The sequence below is a fragment of the Emydura macquarii genome, unplaced genomic scaffold (assembly GCF_026122565.2).
Source record: "Emydura macquarii macquarii isolate MOO-44397 ecotype Brisbane River unplaced genomic scaffold, CSIRO-AGI_Emac_v2 contig_2636, whole genome shotgun sequence".
NCBI lineage: Eukaryota > Metazoa > Chordata > Testudines > Chelidae > Emydura > Emydura macquarii.
Window position 1 is genome coordinate 34,107,346 of NW_027132773.1, and position 20,630 is coordinate 34,127,975.

General features: G+C 39.8%; 1 protein-coding gene across 4 annotated transcripts in view; it reads left to right on the forward strand.

The window, feature by feature from the left end:
- CELSR1 (cadherin EGF LAG seven-pass G-type receptor 1) overlaps nucleotides 1-20,630 on the forward strand; it is a 256,449-nt gene that overhangs the window by 75,805 nt on the left and 160,014 nt on the right. For all 4 annotated transcript variants that reach the window (XM_067564399.1, XM_067564400.1, XM_067564403.1 and 1 more), the window contains exon 2: nucleotides 14,944-15,582. In XM_067564399.1, coding sequence (XP_067420500.1) covers nucleotides 14,944-15,582 — 639 coding nt within the window. The remainder of the gene's footprint in view (nucleotides 1-14,943; nucleotides 15,583-20,630) is intronic.

Genomic DNA, 20,630 nt, shown 5'->3' on the forward strand with positions numbered 1-20,630 from the left:
AGGAAGAGCAAGCACCCTTGAAATAACTACTTGAGCCGTACAGTTATGCTTTGACATTTTGAAAGCAGTGTCACATGTATTCCATGGCTGGCATGGAGTGCTTGTCCTGTATTGAGGCTGGTGTTTCTAGATTTGTAGCTTGGGGGATTGTCACTACAGTGTTTTACTAAGAGTTTGGTAATGCTGTTTAGGCACAGCCTTGCTTTCGGGTGATGCAAAGCCACGCTGCCCGTAAGAGGGCACTGGGAGCCATTCTGCCCTGTGGAGAAGGGGCCTTGCAGGGTTCCCAGGTACATGCAAGCTGTGTACTTTGTTTTTAGTACGACACGTCGTAGGATGTAGTTCGCTACCTCTTACATGACTGGGCAGATCATGACTGGGTGTATAATCTGGCTGCCTGGTTCGCTAGGGTGACCAGATAGCAAGTGTGAAAAATTGGGATGGGGGTGGGGTTAATAGGCGCTTATGTAAGAAAAATCTCTGAATATTGGGACTGTCCCTGTAAAATTGGGACATCTGGTCACCCTTTGGTCCAGCCTCCTGTCCCCTTCTGCTCTGTGTGCAAAGTTAGGTAGGGAGCAGTGTCTGTGTTCCCTGGAGTGCAGAGGCTGCGGTAGTGCCTGGCTCTTACTCAGCCACACAGCACGGTACTACACTCTCTACACTACTCCCTGTGCCAGCCACACAGAATCCTGCCCACATCTCAATACACCACGGTGCTGTGTTAAGTCATGTGGCATATTTTCACATGCTATCCATTCTAGCGCATTCATGTAAACTAGATGTGATTTGAAAACAATTTACACCAACTTCTGTACTTACTGTAATTCAGAGGTGCAAATATTTTGAGTTTTCCATTAATACCTACATCGTGTAATTCACTCTGGATCCGTATCTTGTAAAATGTTTGGCAGAGAATTGCATCTGAGATTTTAAAAAATTTGGAATCACATAGTTACACTTTTTTGTTTCTAAACAGAAATGGACAGAAATAATTACTTGAGGATAATTTGATTTTTTTATTGCATGAGAAAGTGTAGTATAACAAATGCACAAAATACAGGGTGCATGCAAATTATACCTAAAGAAATTATAAAAAGCAATTTAATTTCTTATCTTAAACACTACACTGTGCTCTGGTATGGATGAGCTTCTGGGGTTATAGTATCTAGAAATCAACTCGGTATCTACAAATTTCACCAAAGATATGCAATGTTGATGGCATTTTAATTTTTCGTAGCTTGGCATGTAGTTTTTTGCAGCAGCCATCCATGATTAGACACATGAATAAGCATAAATCTCTTGTGGGTTTTCAGTTAGTCCAGGTTTTGTCTGAAGGGCTGCTTTTCTCTTCTGTAGGGCAAATCCCAGAAGGAGAAAAATACCCACTGTAGGTTGAAGGCTATAGAAACAGGAAACAAATGCTTTTTTCCCTTTTGACTAGTTTAATGGCAAGAGTCCAGGAATAACCTAAGTAGAGTGTACAGCCAAAAAAAAAAAAGGTGGTCTCATTGCCAGTGGCTAGTGACAGATAGATCATGAGCCAGGCAAAGTTTTAAAAAGTGATGGTGGTGATTGCTTCTGAGCAGAGAATTTGGGTAAAATTTAGAGATTTTCATCTAGAACCTGCCTAAATTTGCAGGGGCTATTTGAAAACTGCAGAGTTTTGGGGAAGATGTTGACCTTGTATGTATGTGTTTTAATCACACAATACAAACAGATACCAATTATTGCAATTTCTCTTAATGGTTCTGATTCAGCAAGGTATTCAAGCACATGAATAGGCTCATTAACTTCCAGGGACCAGTCCCTAGAGTGGGACACAGGACACACACTGAACTCTGGATTACGCAGTTCACTCAAGTCAGTGAAGTTGCACCTGCTTATACAGTTGGCTGAATTAGGGCTACAATCTGTAAAGACAAGATCACTCAAGCTGTGCCTGAAATTGACGTGAGTTAATGCTATCACATTATGAGAAGGAAGGTAGGATGGCCAGTATAGTAGTGCATGCACACTGGACGCATAACTGTTATTTAAAAGTTTCATAAATTACTTGATAAGTTAACTTCTGGACCTGTACCTCAGCAAGTCACACAAAGAGGGTGGGGTTGAGGAGCAGTCAGGCTGTCTAGAGAGAATGGCAGCCACCTCCAGAAACCATATTCAGGTCTTCATTTTGTCCTGAGTGCTTACTTTCCTCCAGCCTGAGTGAAGCATTAGGATTGGACCCAATCCACTGGAAAGACTTCTGTTGGCTTCATTGGGAGTTAGATGAGGCCCATTGTGAATAAAAATGTAGTATATCTGGAGAAAAATGAAACATAAGGTCATAGAGATACTTAGCTTTATTAGAACATAATTGTGAAAGGCTTAATTGTACTGATATTGTTTTAAAGAGCCCCATTAGTTTACTTTTACAATTATGTGAGCATACATTTCGAAGCACAGATGCTGCTCACATCATGTCTCTACTGTTTCTGAAGCTGTCTCTCTTACCCCTTTTCTTCCCTAAAATAGCATTAACCTACCCTTGCTTTGAAACTGACAGAGAGATTAAAATTCATCCCTTGCCTGACAGAGGAAGTTCTTTTAATCAACCATCATGAGAAAAATGTTTACAAGGGAGCCCTAGCTAAATAGAGAATAACAATCTTTTTGTGGGGACCCCTCTGTCTGCTCTATTGAGCTGGGCATTCCGACTGTGGGCTGTTTCTTTTGAAGTGGAGTTAATGATGTAAAAGTATGGTTTAGAGTAAATATGTTGGCAATATCTCAATCTTTACAAAATACATAATTTACTTGGAGTGCATGCTCGTGAATGCAGATCACTAGTCAAGTATCCCAGAACTGCAAGTCACAATGGTGCTTGCGTGATACTTCAGGAATCCACTATTTACAGTTTCTGAAGGACTTTGTAGAGCAGAGACTCATAGGGTGTAAACTGGTGACACAGGAAACACAGCAAATAGCTTGAGAAACAAAAGCCTGTCTTCTACTTAGAGGCCACCTATTGACCTTGAAAGAAAAGATAAATGACTTGTAAATAGTTTTTTTTTATTCTGGTTAGACCTGGTTAGAAAGATGATTTATAAACCAGTAATAAGATAATAGGTTTTAATCATGAGTGAAACAAGTCCAAGCTGTATGGGAGAGGTTTGAAGACCTTCCCTCCCAGATCCTTCTTTCCCAGCAAATTAACTTTTGCACCTGATGTAGTTGCCGTGGTATGAGGTTTGTTTGTAACCTGAGCAGGTGTGGTTAATGCAGGAATATGTACTGTCACCTTAGACTTCAATGGAGAGTAAAGAATACTGGCACAATCTCTTCAGCTCCAGGATAAGGGCATGCTAGAAGTATAGTGCTGTGAGCAATCTTGTAGTGGCAGTGGGATGGGCTTCTGCAATGCTATGGGCAGCATTTGCTGGCTACATTCCACTGGTAGAACTTGGACTGTGGGTCCTGCGCAGTAGAAAATCATCCTGGAACTGGGCCATAGCTGCACAAGCCTCCTGCAGCCTCTCTGCCACTCTGTGGCTGGAGCTGGCCAGCTCAGCCCACTAATTAGGTGTGTTGGGGTTACTTGGAGGTCCTGGCAGCCTATGCTAGCAAAGCTTCTATTGAACAGCTGGAGTTTAAAACTGCTCTTCCTGGCTCTCCCACTGAGCCTTGACTCACTGAGCTCAGTGCCTATGGAGTGAATCGACACCTGTGTCAGTGAAAGAGAGAGGAGTCTTATTTAACATTTGGCTATCCGAGGACAAACTTGTCCTCACATACACATCGTGAAGGAGATGGTAATTAGTATACTTGTGCTTTGTCCCTAATACTGCCAACTTTTACCTCAAAGCACCATAGCCCCTTCCTTTCTGTTTCTGCTTATATCCCTCTCCCCTGTGAACAGCAATTTTTGTTTCCATCTGTCTGCTCTCCTGCCATTGCCTTTCTACTGGTGCCCTTGTCAGTGTCCTCTGTTCAAGTGGTTCTCAACCAGGGGTACATGTACCCCTGGTGGTACGCAGAGGTCTTCCGGAGGTACATCAACTCATCTAGATATTTGCCTAGTTTTACAACAGGCTACAAAGCACTAACAAAGTCAGCACAAACTAAAACTTCATACAGAGAATGACTTGTTTATACTGTTCTGTACACTGAAATGTAAGTACAGTATTTATATTCCAATTGATTTATTTAATAATTATATGGTAAAAATGAGAAAGCATGTAACTTTTCAGTAATAGTGTGCTGTGACACTTTTGTATTTTTATGTCTGATTTTGTAAGCAAGTAGCCTTTAAGTGAGGTGAAACTTGGGGGTACACAAGACAAATCAGGCTCATGAAAGGTGTACAGTAGTCTGGAAAGATTGAAAGCCTCTGCTGTACTCCACCCCTTCTCATCACATGACTCAGCACACCTGCGAACTAATTCCAGAACAACATCAGGGTGCGTAGGAGTGCATGAATAAAAAAGGTAGAGATGCCTCACGATCAGCATGGTCAAGAGGCTGCTGGACTTGCTTCACACAACATATCCCACTTGAGTTGCTTACCAACTTCTGGAAATGTCCCTAAATTTAGACTAGCATTACCAGCTCAATCTGCCTCCCAAATGATCAGTTTCCAGGTGTCTGTTTCATAGGTGTTAAATTGTTCAGGTAAAATTGTGATTATGATGACTACAAGCAATCTAATTGGCTCTTAATCTGGCAACAGGCAGCCAAACAAAATTTATTTTCTAAGCATCGTGTACAAAATAACAGAGTCTTTAAAGGACAAAGTTTTTCTGAGTAAGCATTTACGCAGTTTTCTCACCTGCAGTTAAGGAATTAAAGACTACATTCTGTACAAGGTAGAGAATACAATTCCTCCTACCCACAGTTTCTTTTCTAGATAGAATTCATCTTCTTAATTTAGCCTGTACTGCCATGAATTCCACAGAGGGGATCGCTAAGTGAGAGTTCCAAGAAGTTCCAAGCTTCAGGGCATGCTGCCTGCCCTTTTTCAACCCTTCATAGATCACCATTTCAGGACAATAAGGTGACTCATCTTTCAAAAATATATCAATGAAAATTGCACGCTGAGTGTCTGTAAGTGTGTCTAAGGCCAATATTTGTTAACGTAGCTTTATCTGAATGCCCTGCTACAGCCTACATAAAATAAATAAGTTGTAATTAGATATGTGCTATCTCCAGTTTTATTCTGAAACTGGCCAGATGCTTTGCTTGGTAAAGTACAAGTTGGGATTTAAACCATTTTTCATTTTCTCCTTCTCTCTGGACTTAGAAATAAAATAAAACGTATTTGTAGCAACAGGAAAGCTTGTCCCAGGAGCTCTAAAAGGCTAACTCTGTGCCAGCAAAGATTGTCATTCTGTCACTCCTCTGTACCCAGATAGTACTGCTGGACCAGTTAATCCAACGTTTTCTCTTCCTCCTCCAAGGGTAGATACTGTCTCCTGAGACATTCTCCACACTTGTACTTCAATCAGTGGTTAGATCTAAAATCTGAACAGCTGTGTGAGAATTCTGTACTGTGCTTCCACATTCTGCACTGCTCTGGGAGCTGAAGTGGACCCCAAAATAATGGTTACTTACCTTCTGTAACTGTTGTTCAAGATGTGTTCTTCATGTCCATTCCAAAACCCACCCGCCTACCTCTCTTGTTGGAACTGATCGGCAAGAAAGAACTGGAGAGGTGGTGGGTTGGCAGGCCCCTATATACAGCGCCATGGAGGCACCACTCCAGGGTACCTGATGGGTACCACTGGGGAAAAACCTTTTGACGACTGTGTGCACACCTGCTTGGAATGGACGTGAGCAACACATCTCGAAGAACAGCAGGTACAGAAGGTAAGTACCTTTTTATTTTTTAGAATCCCTTTATGCTGCTCTGGCCCTTTTATCTGGTGTAAAAGGGCTGGAGAAGAGGTGAGACTCTCACCCAGTTTATTTAAGAAAACAGAAGGACAAATACAGAAAAAGGAAAACATTTAATTTTATTCTCATTAAGTCATGGTTTGTGGAAAGCCATGCTAGCAGGGGCTGTGGGATATAGTCACACAGCTAAAAGGTTGGTAGATGCAGACCTTGCATGTTAGTAACATGTTCTTGTTATCTCAGTCCATAAAGTTCCTAGCCTCAGTCTTGATAATATCTCCTTGGAGATAGCAGGCATTAGCTCAGGTTCTTTCTTTGGTTAATCATAGGTGTTAAAAGTCCTTATTAGGACGTTATAGACATTGTCTCATTCTTCAGTTCAAACTCAACACACAATGTACTTTACAAAGCACTTAACTGCTTTCCATTTCACAGGGTGAAATCCTGACTTCATTGACTTCAGAAGAGCCAGGATTTCACCCATGGTGTTTTCCTTTTCATCCCCAAATGTTTGAGCATTTTAAATGTATTGGCCCATTTCAAAGTCCTCCTTTGAACTTTAGGTGTCATAAGTACCTCTGATACCTAAAGGATATCCTGTCCCTTTGTGGATATTTAGGTAAAAAGCCTTTGGTAAGGTTATGTCCTTTCATATCTAATGAACTCTCTATCCCAAGGAGTCTTCCTGTACAGGAAGCCTGCAGCTACTTACTAAATGAAATTAAAACAGATCCCACATCGACAAAAATACACAGAAAATTATAGCTAGAAAATAGACAGCTATTTGTCATAGTATATTTGATGACTTTTTTATTGATGCACATCAAAAGAAATAACTTTTATCTTCATGCAGGTCACACTTGCACTGCTTTAAAGGTGCCATATTTGTTTTGTTGTTATATCAGCTTGCAAGTCTGATTTTTGCCAAGTAACTGTAGCCTTCTAGATTCTCTAATCCTCTGGAACTGCTCAAAGAGAACTGAAGATTACCAGACAATCCGAAACTTTACTGCAAAAATCATCACCATGATACATGCTACAGCCATGTTCACTTTCTCTCTGCTGACTCCTGAACTTAATTCAGGCCTCCTTGTTCTTACTTTCAAGGCTTTCTACAGCTTAACTCCTTCTTATATGTAGGATATCATCTCTTTTTGCACTTCCATGCTCACCGCAAGCTTGTCTGAATGTCTTAGTTTGCCCCTGTGTGCATTATTTTCTTTTATCTATCCCCTTACGTACCAAGAAAACCCCATCTGAACACCATTTACCATGTCTCCACCATCGCCTTCTTTTATGTCACCTCTCAAATTTTATTTCTTCAAGGAGACTTAAAGTATGCCCAACATTTTCAAGCTTGGGTGTCTACATTTAAAGTTTTGCCCCTGTAACTTCCATTGATTTCAGTGGGGACTGGTGGTGCTCAACACTGCTGAAAATGAGGTGCCCAAAAACACAGATTTAGATACTTGATTTTAGACACTGGAGTTTAAAAACGTTAAAGTTGTTTTAAAAAGTAATTCTGTGCACCCTTTGTGACTGCATAATCATATTGTCGTCTTCACCTTTGTCTCCCTCAGCCCCCTTCTGTTGTCAAATGCTGTTGTCTTACCTTAGGCCCTGATACTGAAAAGAGCTTTACCTGGGAGACCTCTGCACTCACTTGGAGCACCATTGACTTCACTGAGGTTCCGCATGAGTGCAAGAGTCTGCTTGCATGAAGTCATTTTTAGGTTAAGCCTGTTGAAGTCAATGGGAGTCTTTCTATTGACTTCAGTGGGCTTTGGATCAGATCCTTAGGGAGTGTCCATAGGTGTAATTTCAAGCTCAGGCAGATGTATAAGTTCTCGCTTTGAACAAGGTAACATGCTCAAAATAGCAGTGTAGCTGTGGTGGCATAGGGGGCAGCTCAAGCTAACCACCCGAGTACTTTTATCGAGGTGTCAGCTGGGGCCTACCATGCCACCATGGCTACCCTCCTATTTTTAGCATGTTAACGTGATCAGCAAGCACATTGGCTCATTGTTTTTCTACTGTAAACATTTGTGGCCTTACGCAAGTAATAAATTATTATAACAGTCCTTCCGGCCCCCAACAAAATTCTGTTGACAGCCATTGCTTCTTATAAAAACACCAAGTTTTTGAGACTGAAATCTGTCCTGTTGTACAGGTATTAAATGAAGGAAGGCGCAGAAAGAATAACACTAGTTTCCGTTGCTTGTTATGTTGGCTAACTTACTGTAAAGAAGGTGTTGCTTTTCAACCGTATTTCTGATACTGGATTAGGAGACTAGTATACTACAGCAGGATCAGTTAAAGCTGTTCCCAGGGATTGTATTACATTTATGTGGAACAAATTAAGGTTTTCCAAAAGGAGATAATGAGGTATCTTTTTAAGGTCCTTGCTGTGCTCCTTTTATTCATGTTTTGCCCTGTGTAACATCAATCTTTTGGAGAGCAAATGAGAAACTCGTACTTTGATCCGTTCAGACTACAGGACACGGGCCAAATTCTGACTGGCCACGCACATACACTCACCAAGGGCCTGTACTGGAAGTGCTCAGTGTAAGCTGGCCACCCTGATCCTGGCCCATGTGAAACCACAATGTTTACAAGGAAAAGTAATATTTGGCAAGTATGTTATGCATTTTAGCTGAGTTTCAATGCTGTCTGAAAGGTGCAAATGCGGAGGATAATCTGCACTGTCTGGCTAGCTGTCTCTGATTGAGGGAATACGTTCTAGTGGATAGGACACTAGGCTGTCATTTGATAGGCCTAGATTGAGCTACTGATCAGCAATGACCTTGGGCATCTCTCTGTGCCTCTTTTCCTTGCCGATCTAGTCTTTCTGCCTTGTCTGTTTTGACTGTAAACTCTTTGGGGCTGTGACTGCCACTAGCTCTATATTTGTAGTGTGCCTAGCATGACCATAGGATTGCCAGGTGTCCGGTTTTCGACCGGAAAATCTGGTTGAAAGGGGGACCTGGTGGTGTGTGGTCAGCCCTAAAAGTCCAGTTACCAGAGTAACTTCAGTCAGGTTTTCTGCTGAGAGGGTGGGAAGAGCAGCAACTGTTGTTGGAGCCTGGAGGAGCTGCTCAACCGTTGATGAAGAGAATTGGCTGATTCCTGGACCAAGCACCAGCCCCTCCAACAGAGAGGTAGTTACTGGTACAGCCAGGGAGTAGGGATCCTGTCCGCTGCCCCAATGTGCCCCATTTTCCCTTGCTCTGGGGACTGATCCCCTCACCCCACTGTACCCCGATTAGAGGAAGGTGCAAAGAAAAAAATTCCAGTGCTCTTAAGGGGTTCCCAAGTGTGGGTAACAGTTAGAGGTTGGCTTATGCCTCAAACCATGAAGGTTCATAGCCTTTTAGATATCCCTTCCACCGGGCTTCAAGAGACATACAAATTCTTGCTACTCTACTGAGATGAGTAGGGTAAAATTGTCACTCATCTCCAACGTGGCTAGATCCCCACATGACACAGGAGTGTGGAGCATGCTTTGAAGTTGCATCTGAGATATCATTCCAGCAATAAACCTAAGAATCTAAAAAAATCAAAAAAAACCCCACAATCCATTTCTCTCACTAATTAAATCAGGAACATTTAACACTAGTTTGACTTTCAGACACTCCCAACTGCATTTTATTAATCCACCTGTTCTTTGTAACCTAATTTAAAAACAGCTATCCTTATAGACAACATCACTAGAAATATGTAGACTTGTATTTGTAGTACTGTGGGAAATGTCCTCACTCTTTTTATAAAGAGTGTTTTATAAATGTTTTAAGCCCCACTTGCCGTTGTATAGTGCATAATAATGTCATTGCTGGTCAGGTTGCCATGAGGAATATGCTCCTTCATGTGCTGAATTAGTGTGCTCCCTGCTGAATGAACCATGCATTTTGGTGCTCCTGTTGTGCCGGATGAATACGGAGGTGGAGCAGGGGGCAGGGTCTTGGGGAAAGAGGCAGGGCAGGGACAGGGCCTCTGGGGGAAGAGGTGGGATGGGGGGGCAGGGGTGGTTTTCAGCAATTAGGAAGTTGGCAACCCTACATGGTCATGGTAGGGGCTTCTGAGTGCTACTGTAATCCATGGATCACTGCTTGCTGCAGAGGATGGCTGCTCTGTTTGGTGTGGCCTTGTACACAGTGTAAAGAAAGTCCTGTTTATATATAGTTATCTTTGAATGCAATGGCGTAAAAGGGAAGTCGCTCACTTAAAGCCATGTCCAAGGCACATCTACTGCAGAAAGATCTGTGTGCTTGTTTGCTCAGACAAATGAGACTATTTGAATTGGAGCTTCAGAACCTAAGGAGTCCCATTATTTTATTACGAGCCATGGAGTTTGCACAGCTGTGTTGTAAACTCTGACATCCATTAAAGGTTTCCAGCTGCATCCTAAGGGAGAAAGTAGAACAACTGTAGGATTGAGGCATCTGTGAAAGAAACCTGTGACACTGGGACATTGCTATGAAATATGTTGCTTTGATTATTGGTCATACCTTAATACATTTTAAAACTAATAAGACAAAAAACAAAGCATTCATCATTTTATTTTTTGTTATACTTCTTAAAAAAAAAAAAATATATCTTACTGGCCAGGTACTGCCAGAATGAGGTATACCTGTCAGTTAAACATTACTGTGTTTACCTTGCTAGATAATAAAATTCTGTGGTTCATGAACTGCCCATCAATAAAAAGCTGAGATTAAAGTCTTGGATCCAATCCATGTTTTCATAAAGAAAAGCTATTCATACAATGATGACAGTTCAATAAGTTATCTGCAGTGGATTTTTTTTTTTTTTTTTAGAGGGCTTGGAGCATATGTAAGCTTCCCTTCCTTTTCTTATTGTTCTGGAATTTGTGGGTATGTGTGGTTACTATAATCTCATTAGTTTGGTGCAGAATTAAGAATACTGGGCCCATTGAACACAGATGCCAGTGTTACAAAATAAAACTGCTCTGTAAGAGATCCACCTTGTGGAGTTTTTTTTTATATAATAAACGTGCAAAGAGAAGTATTGTTGGGAAATAAATTCAGTGGTGGATAGAGTACTGCTCAATTGCACACCTCTTTTCCCATATAGTCACGCAACTGTTCACAACTCTGCCAGTTGTCTCCACTTCTATTAAAACAGTCAAATGTGGGAGACATTAGATAGTTTCCTTTCTTTGGTAAAGTTGACTCTGACAATATTTGATTGTCTAGCCCCATTATTGTAGTATCTGAGCATCCCACAATCCGTAATGAATTCATCCTCACATAAGATAGGGTAGCATTATCATCTATATTTTACAGATGGGGAACTGTGCAACCAGAGAATAAGGGGCTTGACCAGGATTGTGAAGTCTGTAGCAGAGTAGGGAATTAAACAAAGGTTTCCCATGGCCCAGGCTAGCATGCTAGCCATTGGACAATCCTTCCTTTGGGAGTTAAGAGATTTGAGGGGGATGCTATAAGTCGGTTGCCTTCTGGCATTAGTGCAAGGAACTGGGCTATTCCAATGTGACTGACCGAAACACAGCCAAACAGCATCTGAGAATGTTCAAAAAGTGGTGTGGCTTTAACAGTCAGAAGAAGAAAAAGAGTGACAGAAAATACAGGTCAAAATATTTTATTCAAATTGTATTAAAATATTCCGTTTTATTAAATATTTTTAGTTTTCATTATGCTGAGAAGTTTTTTATTCAGGCCAAAACCTGGTGGAGGTCTTTAAAGTTGTAGTGCAATCATGAATAATGAGATTTACCTTATAGCATTCATAAGAGGCACCACTATTATGCAGTAATACAGGACTTGTGCATATATGCCAGACATTTGTACATATTAGGCATGTTATGCAGTACAAAGGCAGTTAAGATGTGTAGGTATATAATACTACATTTCATGAAATGCTATTACTTTTATAAAACGATTTCCTTGTATTTTTGAAGCAATATATGTTTGGCACTTTAACAATTTCTTTCATATGAGGATCTGAAAGCATTTTGCAAATATTTATTATTAAACGGGACTTAATTCAACTTCCATTGAGTTAAGGGCAAAATTCCCATTAATTCCATTGTGCTTTGGACTGGGCCCTCCAGGCAGAGTTTCACTGATGAAAATAGAATCGTCACACAAAGTGGAATCAGTTTTTAAACAGAACTCTTCAATGAATGAAATAAATCATCCAATGGGGAATTCTCTTTTCTGACCTGAGGGTCTGATGTGGTCCATAGTAATCATTAAAGGGCCAGTTTTTCTGAAAATGCTAATTATGTTATTGTCTATAAAATACATTTAAAAATACTTTTTGCTGCCTTTTGTTTTGTTTTTTTAATCTTTTTGCAGCAGAGCTGCACAAGGTTATATTTGCTTTTAAAACATTTACTTGTAATTTCAAAGTATCTGTAGCTATATGCATGTGTCTGGTTTTCTTTTGTGCTCTCTTCAGAACAACAAAGCTATATGGTGTCTGACACTGGGCTTTTTATAGTGATTTATTAACTGTGTCAGAATAGTTGCTGTGAATGCTGGGAAGCTCTTGTATATTGTGGCAGTTGATATTGATTATGACAGTTTGTGGACTCCAGTGGGTTGTCAGACAGTAGTTAGTATATTGTCTTCTCACTATACATACCATGGACTATACATCAGTGTTTCCTTAAGAAAAAGGCCCTTTGTCCGATACCCTTTTCGTCCATGTTATGAGAGAACTTGTGTAATATATTGTGCAGCAAATAACAAAATAGATCAGACGCCCTATGGACCAGCCAATCAAAATGACAATAGCTATAGAAACATGCGTGAATAGTTAGTTCTGCTGCTGTTCTCTAGTGAAATAGACCATGTAGTTGACAGAAGTGGGTAAGCTAGTCTGAGTCTGTCATTGATGAAAACAGAAGTTCATTAATTGTACTAATATGCACCCTATATTTCCATTGTTCAGAAACCTGCAGACCATGCACTTGGAAAAGTGTGTAAAAAGCGTTTTGATTATTGAAAAGTTTTGAAGATCATGCATGCTAGCTTTGCCTCTTCTGTGGAAACTGAAATAGGACAGTCTGTCTGGAGCAGGTTGAGGAGGAGAAGATGGAAAATCTCCATGGAATACCCATTTTGGGGAAAATGAAAGCTAAAATATCAGCTGCTGTGATTGGTCTTACAAAAGGATCATGCAAAATAATGGCCGCTTGCTACTATTCCATACTGTTTGTTTTTAGCCATGAAGTAGTAAAGTAGCACCCATGAGAAAATATTTTATTTACTTTGCATCTGCTTTAGAAAGAGAGAGAAACAATTAAGGGATGAGGTTTTATAGACACTCCTCGGTATAGGGGAAATGCTTAGTTTAGACCCACCTGGACTGCTGGAAAAGAAATCTTCCAACTTTAAATCCAACACAGTTTATGTCACCATATACCCAACAATGTTACTAGATAGTAGGCGCTGCTCTGATTTTTCCAAATTTCTAGGTGGCTATTCTGAACATGGACATAACTTCACCTGGCACGAGATGTTTCACTTTTTATCACCCCATTAAAAAAACAAACACCTCCCCCAAACAACCAAAAAAAAAAAAGGGAAAAAAGCCTTTTAGAAAATGCTGGGACCAGATTCTGATCTCACATTGGTTTGATATTGATTCAAATGCAATTACTGCTGATTTACATTGAAAAGAAACAAACTCTTACTCCATTTGTGCATCTCAGTTTAGCTGGAGTAGATGTGTATAGTAAGTGACTGTTCAATATTAGATGTTTGAAAGGTTCATGTGGGAGGCAGTTTGGGCTAGTGGATGAGGCATTGGACTGGGACTCAAAAAACCTGGGTCGTGTTTAAACTCTGCTTCTGACCTGATATGTGACCATCCAACTCACTTTATCGCTCTGTGCCTCTGTTTCTCCTCACCTGCTTTGTCCACCTTGTCTATTTAGATTGTGCAATATTTGGAGTAGGGACTGTTTCTTACTATGTGTTTGTACAGTGCCTGGCACAATGAGGCCATGATCTCAGCTGGGGCCTCTAGGCACTACTATAATACAAATAATTTAATATTTTGTACTCTATGATCTGTACTTTCTAAATAATATCAGTGAAAAAATGACCAAGTCCTTAAAGTTAGCAAGGAGACAGAACCAAATAATAGGTTTGATCTTTCTGATGTAGCTGCTCACTGCAAATTCCATGTTCATTTATGTATACATTATACATAATATACTCAGGAGCCATAGCCTTGCCCATCGTCAATAATTACATTTCATAATGAAATGATGCTGTAAGTTTGCAAAGACGTATTAATACAAGTCTAATTCTGTACTGGGGTTTGTACTGGCATCCATCACTCTAGTATCGGATATCACTGCGATATATGCATTTAAATGTTTTGTTGCAAAACAAACATGGATATGTCAAAGACATTTTAAAGACAACATTATAAATGGAGCAGTTTAAAAATGCCTACTTTCATTAGAGATTGGCTTCATGTGGCTCCTTCTTTAACTTTCATATGGGATTCCTGAAGGAAATCAAATGTTAGTTAGCTCTTATTTCCTATGATGACTTTTATCTAAAACCCTGATAATCCTTTCTAGCTCTGTATAGTTTTGGTACTTTAAGCCTGAGAGCACTGCGGGAGAAGATAACTTTAGTGTTGTGCTGCAGAAAGTGACAGCTTCACAGCATTAGTTGTAGGCTAGCAGTGACTTTTGTAAGATATGTTCAGTTCCTATCAGAAGTTTCTTGCCCTTAACCCTCTCACAGCTATTTGTCTAGCTGTTTCCAGTTGTTTGAGTGGAATGTCCTACCAGGCATGCTGGGACAGTCTAGGACAGCGCATTCCTAGATGTCCCTGGTACTTTGGTTACAAGCCTTAGGTTCTTTCCAGCGCAGAAGCAAAAGCACTCTCTCTCATAGCACAATAGGTTGGAATGTCTCATATCTCAGTTGTGTTTATTGGAGAATGCCTGAGCAGCCTGGTCTGTATGCCAAAGCACGTCAGAGGATGTTGTTTGAAATAACTCTGCTCTCTCTCTTTCTCCCCCACCCCCGCCTCACTCTCTCCCCTCCCCCCCCATAGATGGTGTTCACAGTGTCACAGCAGTCTGCACCCTGAGGGTAACTATCATCACCGATGACATGCTGACCAACAGTATCACAGTGCGGCTGGAAAACATGTCCCAAGAGAAGTTCCTCTCCCCGCTACTCTCTCTCTTTGTGGAGGGTGTGGCAACCGTGCTGTCTACTGCCAAGGATGGCATCTTTGTCTTCAACATTCAAAACGATACAGACGTTAGCTCCAATATCCTGAACGTGACGTTCTCCGCTTTACTTCCTGGTGGCATTCGAAATAAGTTCTTCCCCTCTGAGGACCTCCAGGAACAGATCTACCTCAACAGGACGCTACTGACCATGATCTCTATGCAGCGGGTTCTGCCTTTCGATGACAATATCTGTTTGCGAGAACCTTGCGAGAACTACATGAAGTGCGTGTCAGTGTTGAAGTTTGACAGCTCTGCTCCATTTATTAGTTCAAACACCGTTTTGTTCCGACCCATCCATCCCATCAATGGGTTACGGTGCCGGTGTCCCCCTGGGTTTACAGGTGACTATTGTGAAACAGAGATTAACCTCTGCTACTCCAATCCTTGTGGCAATAAAGGGTTTTGTCGGAGCCGAGAAGGAGGCTACACTTGTGAATGTTACGAGGACTACACTGGTATGTGTTTTATCTTATCTATTATACCCATGATTTATATGTTAGGCCATCAACTGAGTCAGTTCTGTATCAAGCTGAAATTGTTGACATTCTTACTCAAATGGAGAAAGCCTCTGACACTAAACTCTGGTAGAGAGAAAGATTTAATGTGTCACATTTGCAATTTGACTAAATCCCATATCTTCATGAACACATGATTACAAGAGTCACTCATTGAAAGCTTACACCAAAGCTGGTAATACCTTTATAGGAAGGCCCTTGTGGCCATAGAAGTTATTCCGTTTGTGTGATTCTTTGCTTAAAATGTCTTGTTTGGACACTCTGTTTTTATATTTGTATTTCGGGAGGGAAAAGAGGGAGCTCTATCTTCCACCCCTTAAGTAATACTCAGGACAACTAACAGTGCTAGAAGTAAGTCAGTCTTCTTTGAGTGCAACGTGTTCTGATGAGTCACACCTTAGATTGAACAATTTTTATTATGTATTGTTTGTATTGTGGTAGTGCCGAGAAGCCCCAGTCATGGACCAGGACCTTGTAGTGCTTAAGGGCTGTACAAACAGAATAAAAAGATGGTCCTGCGTCAGAGAGCTTACTATGACGTAAAGATATGGGAAATACCATACGCTAGCTTCAGTTTGTAAATACCCACCCAGGCAAATATAAAAAGAGAGAACTTATCTCTGGATCCAACAATTTATTTTGTAGAAATGGTATGTTTAAAAGAGCATAAGAGAGCCATAATATTGTTTCTTCTTGTTGTCTTTCCTCTCCCAGTAGGCCCATTGTTATCAGTCTGTTGATGGAGTTATTTTATCTCATAATTTACCAGATAGTTAATAAAGGTTAAAATGCTGCTTCTGCAATATTCTTGAAGAATATAGAAGAAGAATAATGAAATGCTATATAGTAGAGCCATTGTAATTAATGAGATTACTTATGAGCTTAAATTGTGCATGTGTCCAAGTACTTTGCTGGATCAGGACCTAAATTCTCAGCTGAGACTTACATTGCAGCAAAGTTCTTAGCTGTTTCACCTTCTGAAAAAACATGAGTGACCCACTGTCGTTTAACAGGAATTACAATTATTTGGGTGGTTAGGAATTTATTGAATAAATAGTCCTCCTGCTGATTCCTGTAATATTACCCATTCTAGTAGTATATTCTAAGTGTGTCAGCTGTAGAAGTTGATGTGTACTTTGGATGTCTTTTACATTGGTAATGCAATAGACAAAACTGAAGTAATTCCTGAGTTCTTAAGATTCCAGAGGCTGCTCCCTAGTCCATGAAAGTCAGTGACAAAACTCTCATTGACACTAGTGGAAATAAGGTAGTATGTGTACCCAATGCATCAGTATGAGCTTATGTAATACCAAGTAGTTAAAAAGCAGACAGAGTAAATAGTGTAGAAGCAAAAATCAAACAAACAAAAAATTGAAGTGTGCTATCTGTCTTTTTAAGATCAGAAATTTTTTTAAAAGGTTGGGTGGAGGAGAAAGGGATTATTTCTATTCTAAAGTGTTAAACTTTAATGATACTTTGAGGATTAATTTGTTTGTTATTAAATAATATACTGTTTTTCTTTTAAAAAGTTAGCTCTTTTGCTTGTGCACTTTGAACAGTTGAGTATTAAATGTCTAAATAACATTCACTAGAAATATTATGTGTAGGAATTTCCAAAGTGTGTGGTTTGGTTGTTTTTGTTTTTAAATTAACCTATTTTAATATGGGGCCTGAGGACCAGGGGTGAAGCTTAGTTAAGGCGATGGGGAGAGGGAATGGCTGCAGGGTGTTGAAGCTGTCAAATAAACATATTTGAAACTTTGTACACCTGTAAGAGAATGTTTAAACCAATGCTCCAACTTCTCTATCTTCTATTCAAAACTTCTTGGGAAGTTCCAGTAGCCTGGCTAGCTGAAAACCTTTGAGGCCTGCCAGAGAAAGCTGGCACATCATTTAAAGTATTTTCTTCCACTGAGAGTGTAAAGCTTTAAATAAAGCAAATAGGATTGTTTCAGTGGTTCCCCAGTTTCTTTAGCCTTGTTCTTTGGCCAGCTCCCACTCCTGAGACCCTCAACTACTCTCCATCTCTTCCCTGATTTAACTTCTGGCTGGGCATCTTTTGTCCACTGCCCCATGCTTTTTTTTTTTTTTCAGTAGATGTTTTATGTTTTCAAAAATTGTACGTATACAGATTCATATGCACGAAAATGTATACGTCTAAATGGTATGTCCTTATAGGGCAGGCCCCCACATGGAAAGTCTTTTCTTTGCCATCAGTGGCTTTTTGGATCAAATTCACCAATTACAAAGGATGGGGCAGAGGAAAGGGGACAGCAATGTCAGGAAGAGCATTGCACTCTGGGGGTTCTAGGCCAGGGACAATGGATCAGAGACCTCCCTTTAGGTACACAGGATATGTGTTAGCCAAATAACAAATATTACAGGATCTTATTAGGGGATAAGGCAACAAGCCACATTTATTGTGAACACAGAAACTTCTGTAGATAGTATCCAAGAAAAGAAAAGTATCAACACTGTAATAACATAATATTGTGCTCTACTTAGTGAAATAGCATTAATAATAATGTAAACATTAGGAAAACAGTATTAACATTATATCAATACTACAAATTAGAGAGACATGTTTCAATTGATGCTTTCATTCACATTCACACACACTGACAGGCACACACAGATAGAGACAGACAAACATACATAGGGATCTTCCAGATGTCATAGTTATCAGCTTCTTGGTGCTCATGATAGTCACTGGCCAGGTGACTAGAGCATGAGGATGAGGAGCAAGGTTCTGCCGATGCGCATCGGTACTCCTGGCTGATGTGATGTTGTAGACCCGAACCTCCAGCCTTCATCTTCTTGTCCCATTTTATAGGGAAAGGACCCCATGTAAGTCTATGGGTTTTGCACTGTCATGCTGCAACTGTCCTTGGTGTGATTTTCAATCACCCACATTGTTGCAAGCCTGATTAGATTTTTGTCCTTTGAAGTGCACTGGCTCCAAAGTCATCAGGGTGGGCTCCTCTTCAGCCATTTGATCATCTTTGCTTCTTTCTGCTTCCCTCAAGTGTTTTAGGTGAGGCTGGTGTTTTCTTCATGTCTGTTTCGATATCCCTTACTCAGACCAATTGTTCAATCATTCTTTTTGTCTACACCCAACTCAATTGCTCAGCCATTCACACTTCAATCACTCAGGGCCAACTCCTAGCTGAAGAACTTACATATTATTTTTAGAGCAAACCTTATTTCATTTTTGACAGCGTCTTTCACAATTAGATACATTACATTGCACAGTGTGGCTTTTGTACTTAGAGTAGGATTTTTACAAATATATTGGAAGCAGGGAAAAATTAACAGATAAACTGGCCAGTGGACATAGTACAGACATTTACAAACAATCTTAAAATTATACAAAGTACAGACAGACTTGAATTAACATTTAAAAGGATAGAACAGTAAGAGTCAGTTTGAGGTTTTAGCTTTTGATTCAGACTGATGTGCCTTTTGGTAGGAAGGGGGGGGAGGTGTTTGTGGCTCTGTTCTTACATATATTTCAAAAACAAGATTTTGGCCAACATATGGGGTTCTCCAGGAGATCAGACTAAGTCTGCAGGAGAGCTGTCCCTTTCCTAAGGTCCAAGGACAAACTTGTAGCTCAAACAGTGAATGCTGAAACAGGCTGTGAGATAGTGTTGGTTAAGAGATGTGGAGGCAGGTGTGGGTGAAAAATGATTTCTGTCATCTTCTCAATAATTGCTTAATTCTGCAAAATACATTGTACAACCCATTCTCCACTGAAAGCAACTGACACAAAATAATTTATATGCAGCAACAGGCATCATAAAATATATTTTGATGACCAATTAATTTGATGAAAAATGTTTATATAATAAATATTACAGCATAAATAGAAGTGGTTATGAATAACAGAGTTTATTAAACAAACACCTGAACATTAATAAACTTAATTAACTCATGTTTTAGAATTTGCAATAATCGACATTTTCATCTGTTCAGGAATTCCTTTGCCAGAGATCTCGGGGTGGGGGGGAAAGGGTAGGCTTGCCAAATAAATAAATAGATGAACAGATGAAAATGCAAGAGGGTTTTTGGTTTTTTTTAAATGTTTAACTCATAAATTTATTACCTGATTTCTTTGCAAATTCACTCTGTACTTATAGCATAGGTGATATACTGTGGAAAGGATGTATTTTATTCACACACAGATTTAGTTGCTACATTATATGCAATGGTCAATGCACTTTTTGTATTTTCAGAACCACTTGTCATATTAGCTGGAGATTTGTGTTTAAAATGATCAACAGTAAAGTAGTTTAACAATGTTGACATTTAAATAGTTATCTTTAGTTTCCATAGTTAACCACACCATTGAGATGAATGGGACTGTTCACACTTCTCAGACTTTATTGCTTTAGATTTGTTGCAGGCTCAGGGAGATAACAGTAAAGTTGGTTTATATTTGGTTAATGTTGATGAGATTTTCTTCAAAACCATGAAGGCTAGAAACAATTTTTAAATAATGAAAGTTTGGAATCTGTAGCATCCTTTTGACACACACATATTTAATAATTGTAATGTCTGTTGACAAAAATATTCATACATGATCATTGTGATGCACAAAACAATGATTTAGTAGTATTACTACATAACAACGAATGTTAAAATTTAAAGTCGTTCATGTCTTAGACGTTGCTGTCTTCTAGAAATAAGTCTAATTTCACATATCAAAAATAGAAATTAATTTGCTAGAGAGCCCCAAAGTTGCATACCAAACCAAAAAAAGTTAAGGGTCCATTTTTTTATTCATAGAGTAGGTGCTGTAAGTTTGGAGAGATTGCACAGTAACATTCAGACATAATAAAGAAGTTTAGAACATAAGAATGGCCATAATGGGTCAGACCAATGGTCCATCTAGCTCAGTATCCTTCTTCCGAGAGTGACCAGTGCCAGGTGCTTTAGAGGGAATGAACAGAACAGGTAATCATCAAGTGATCCATCCTGACATTCAT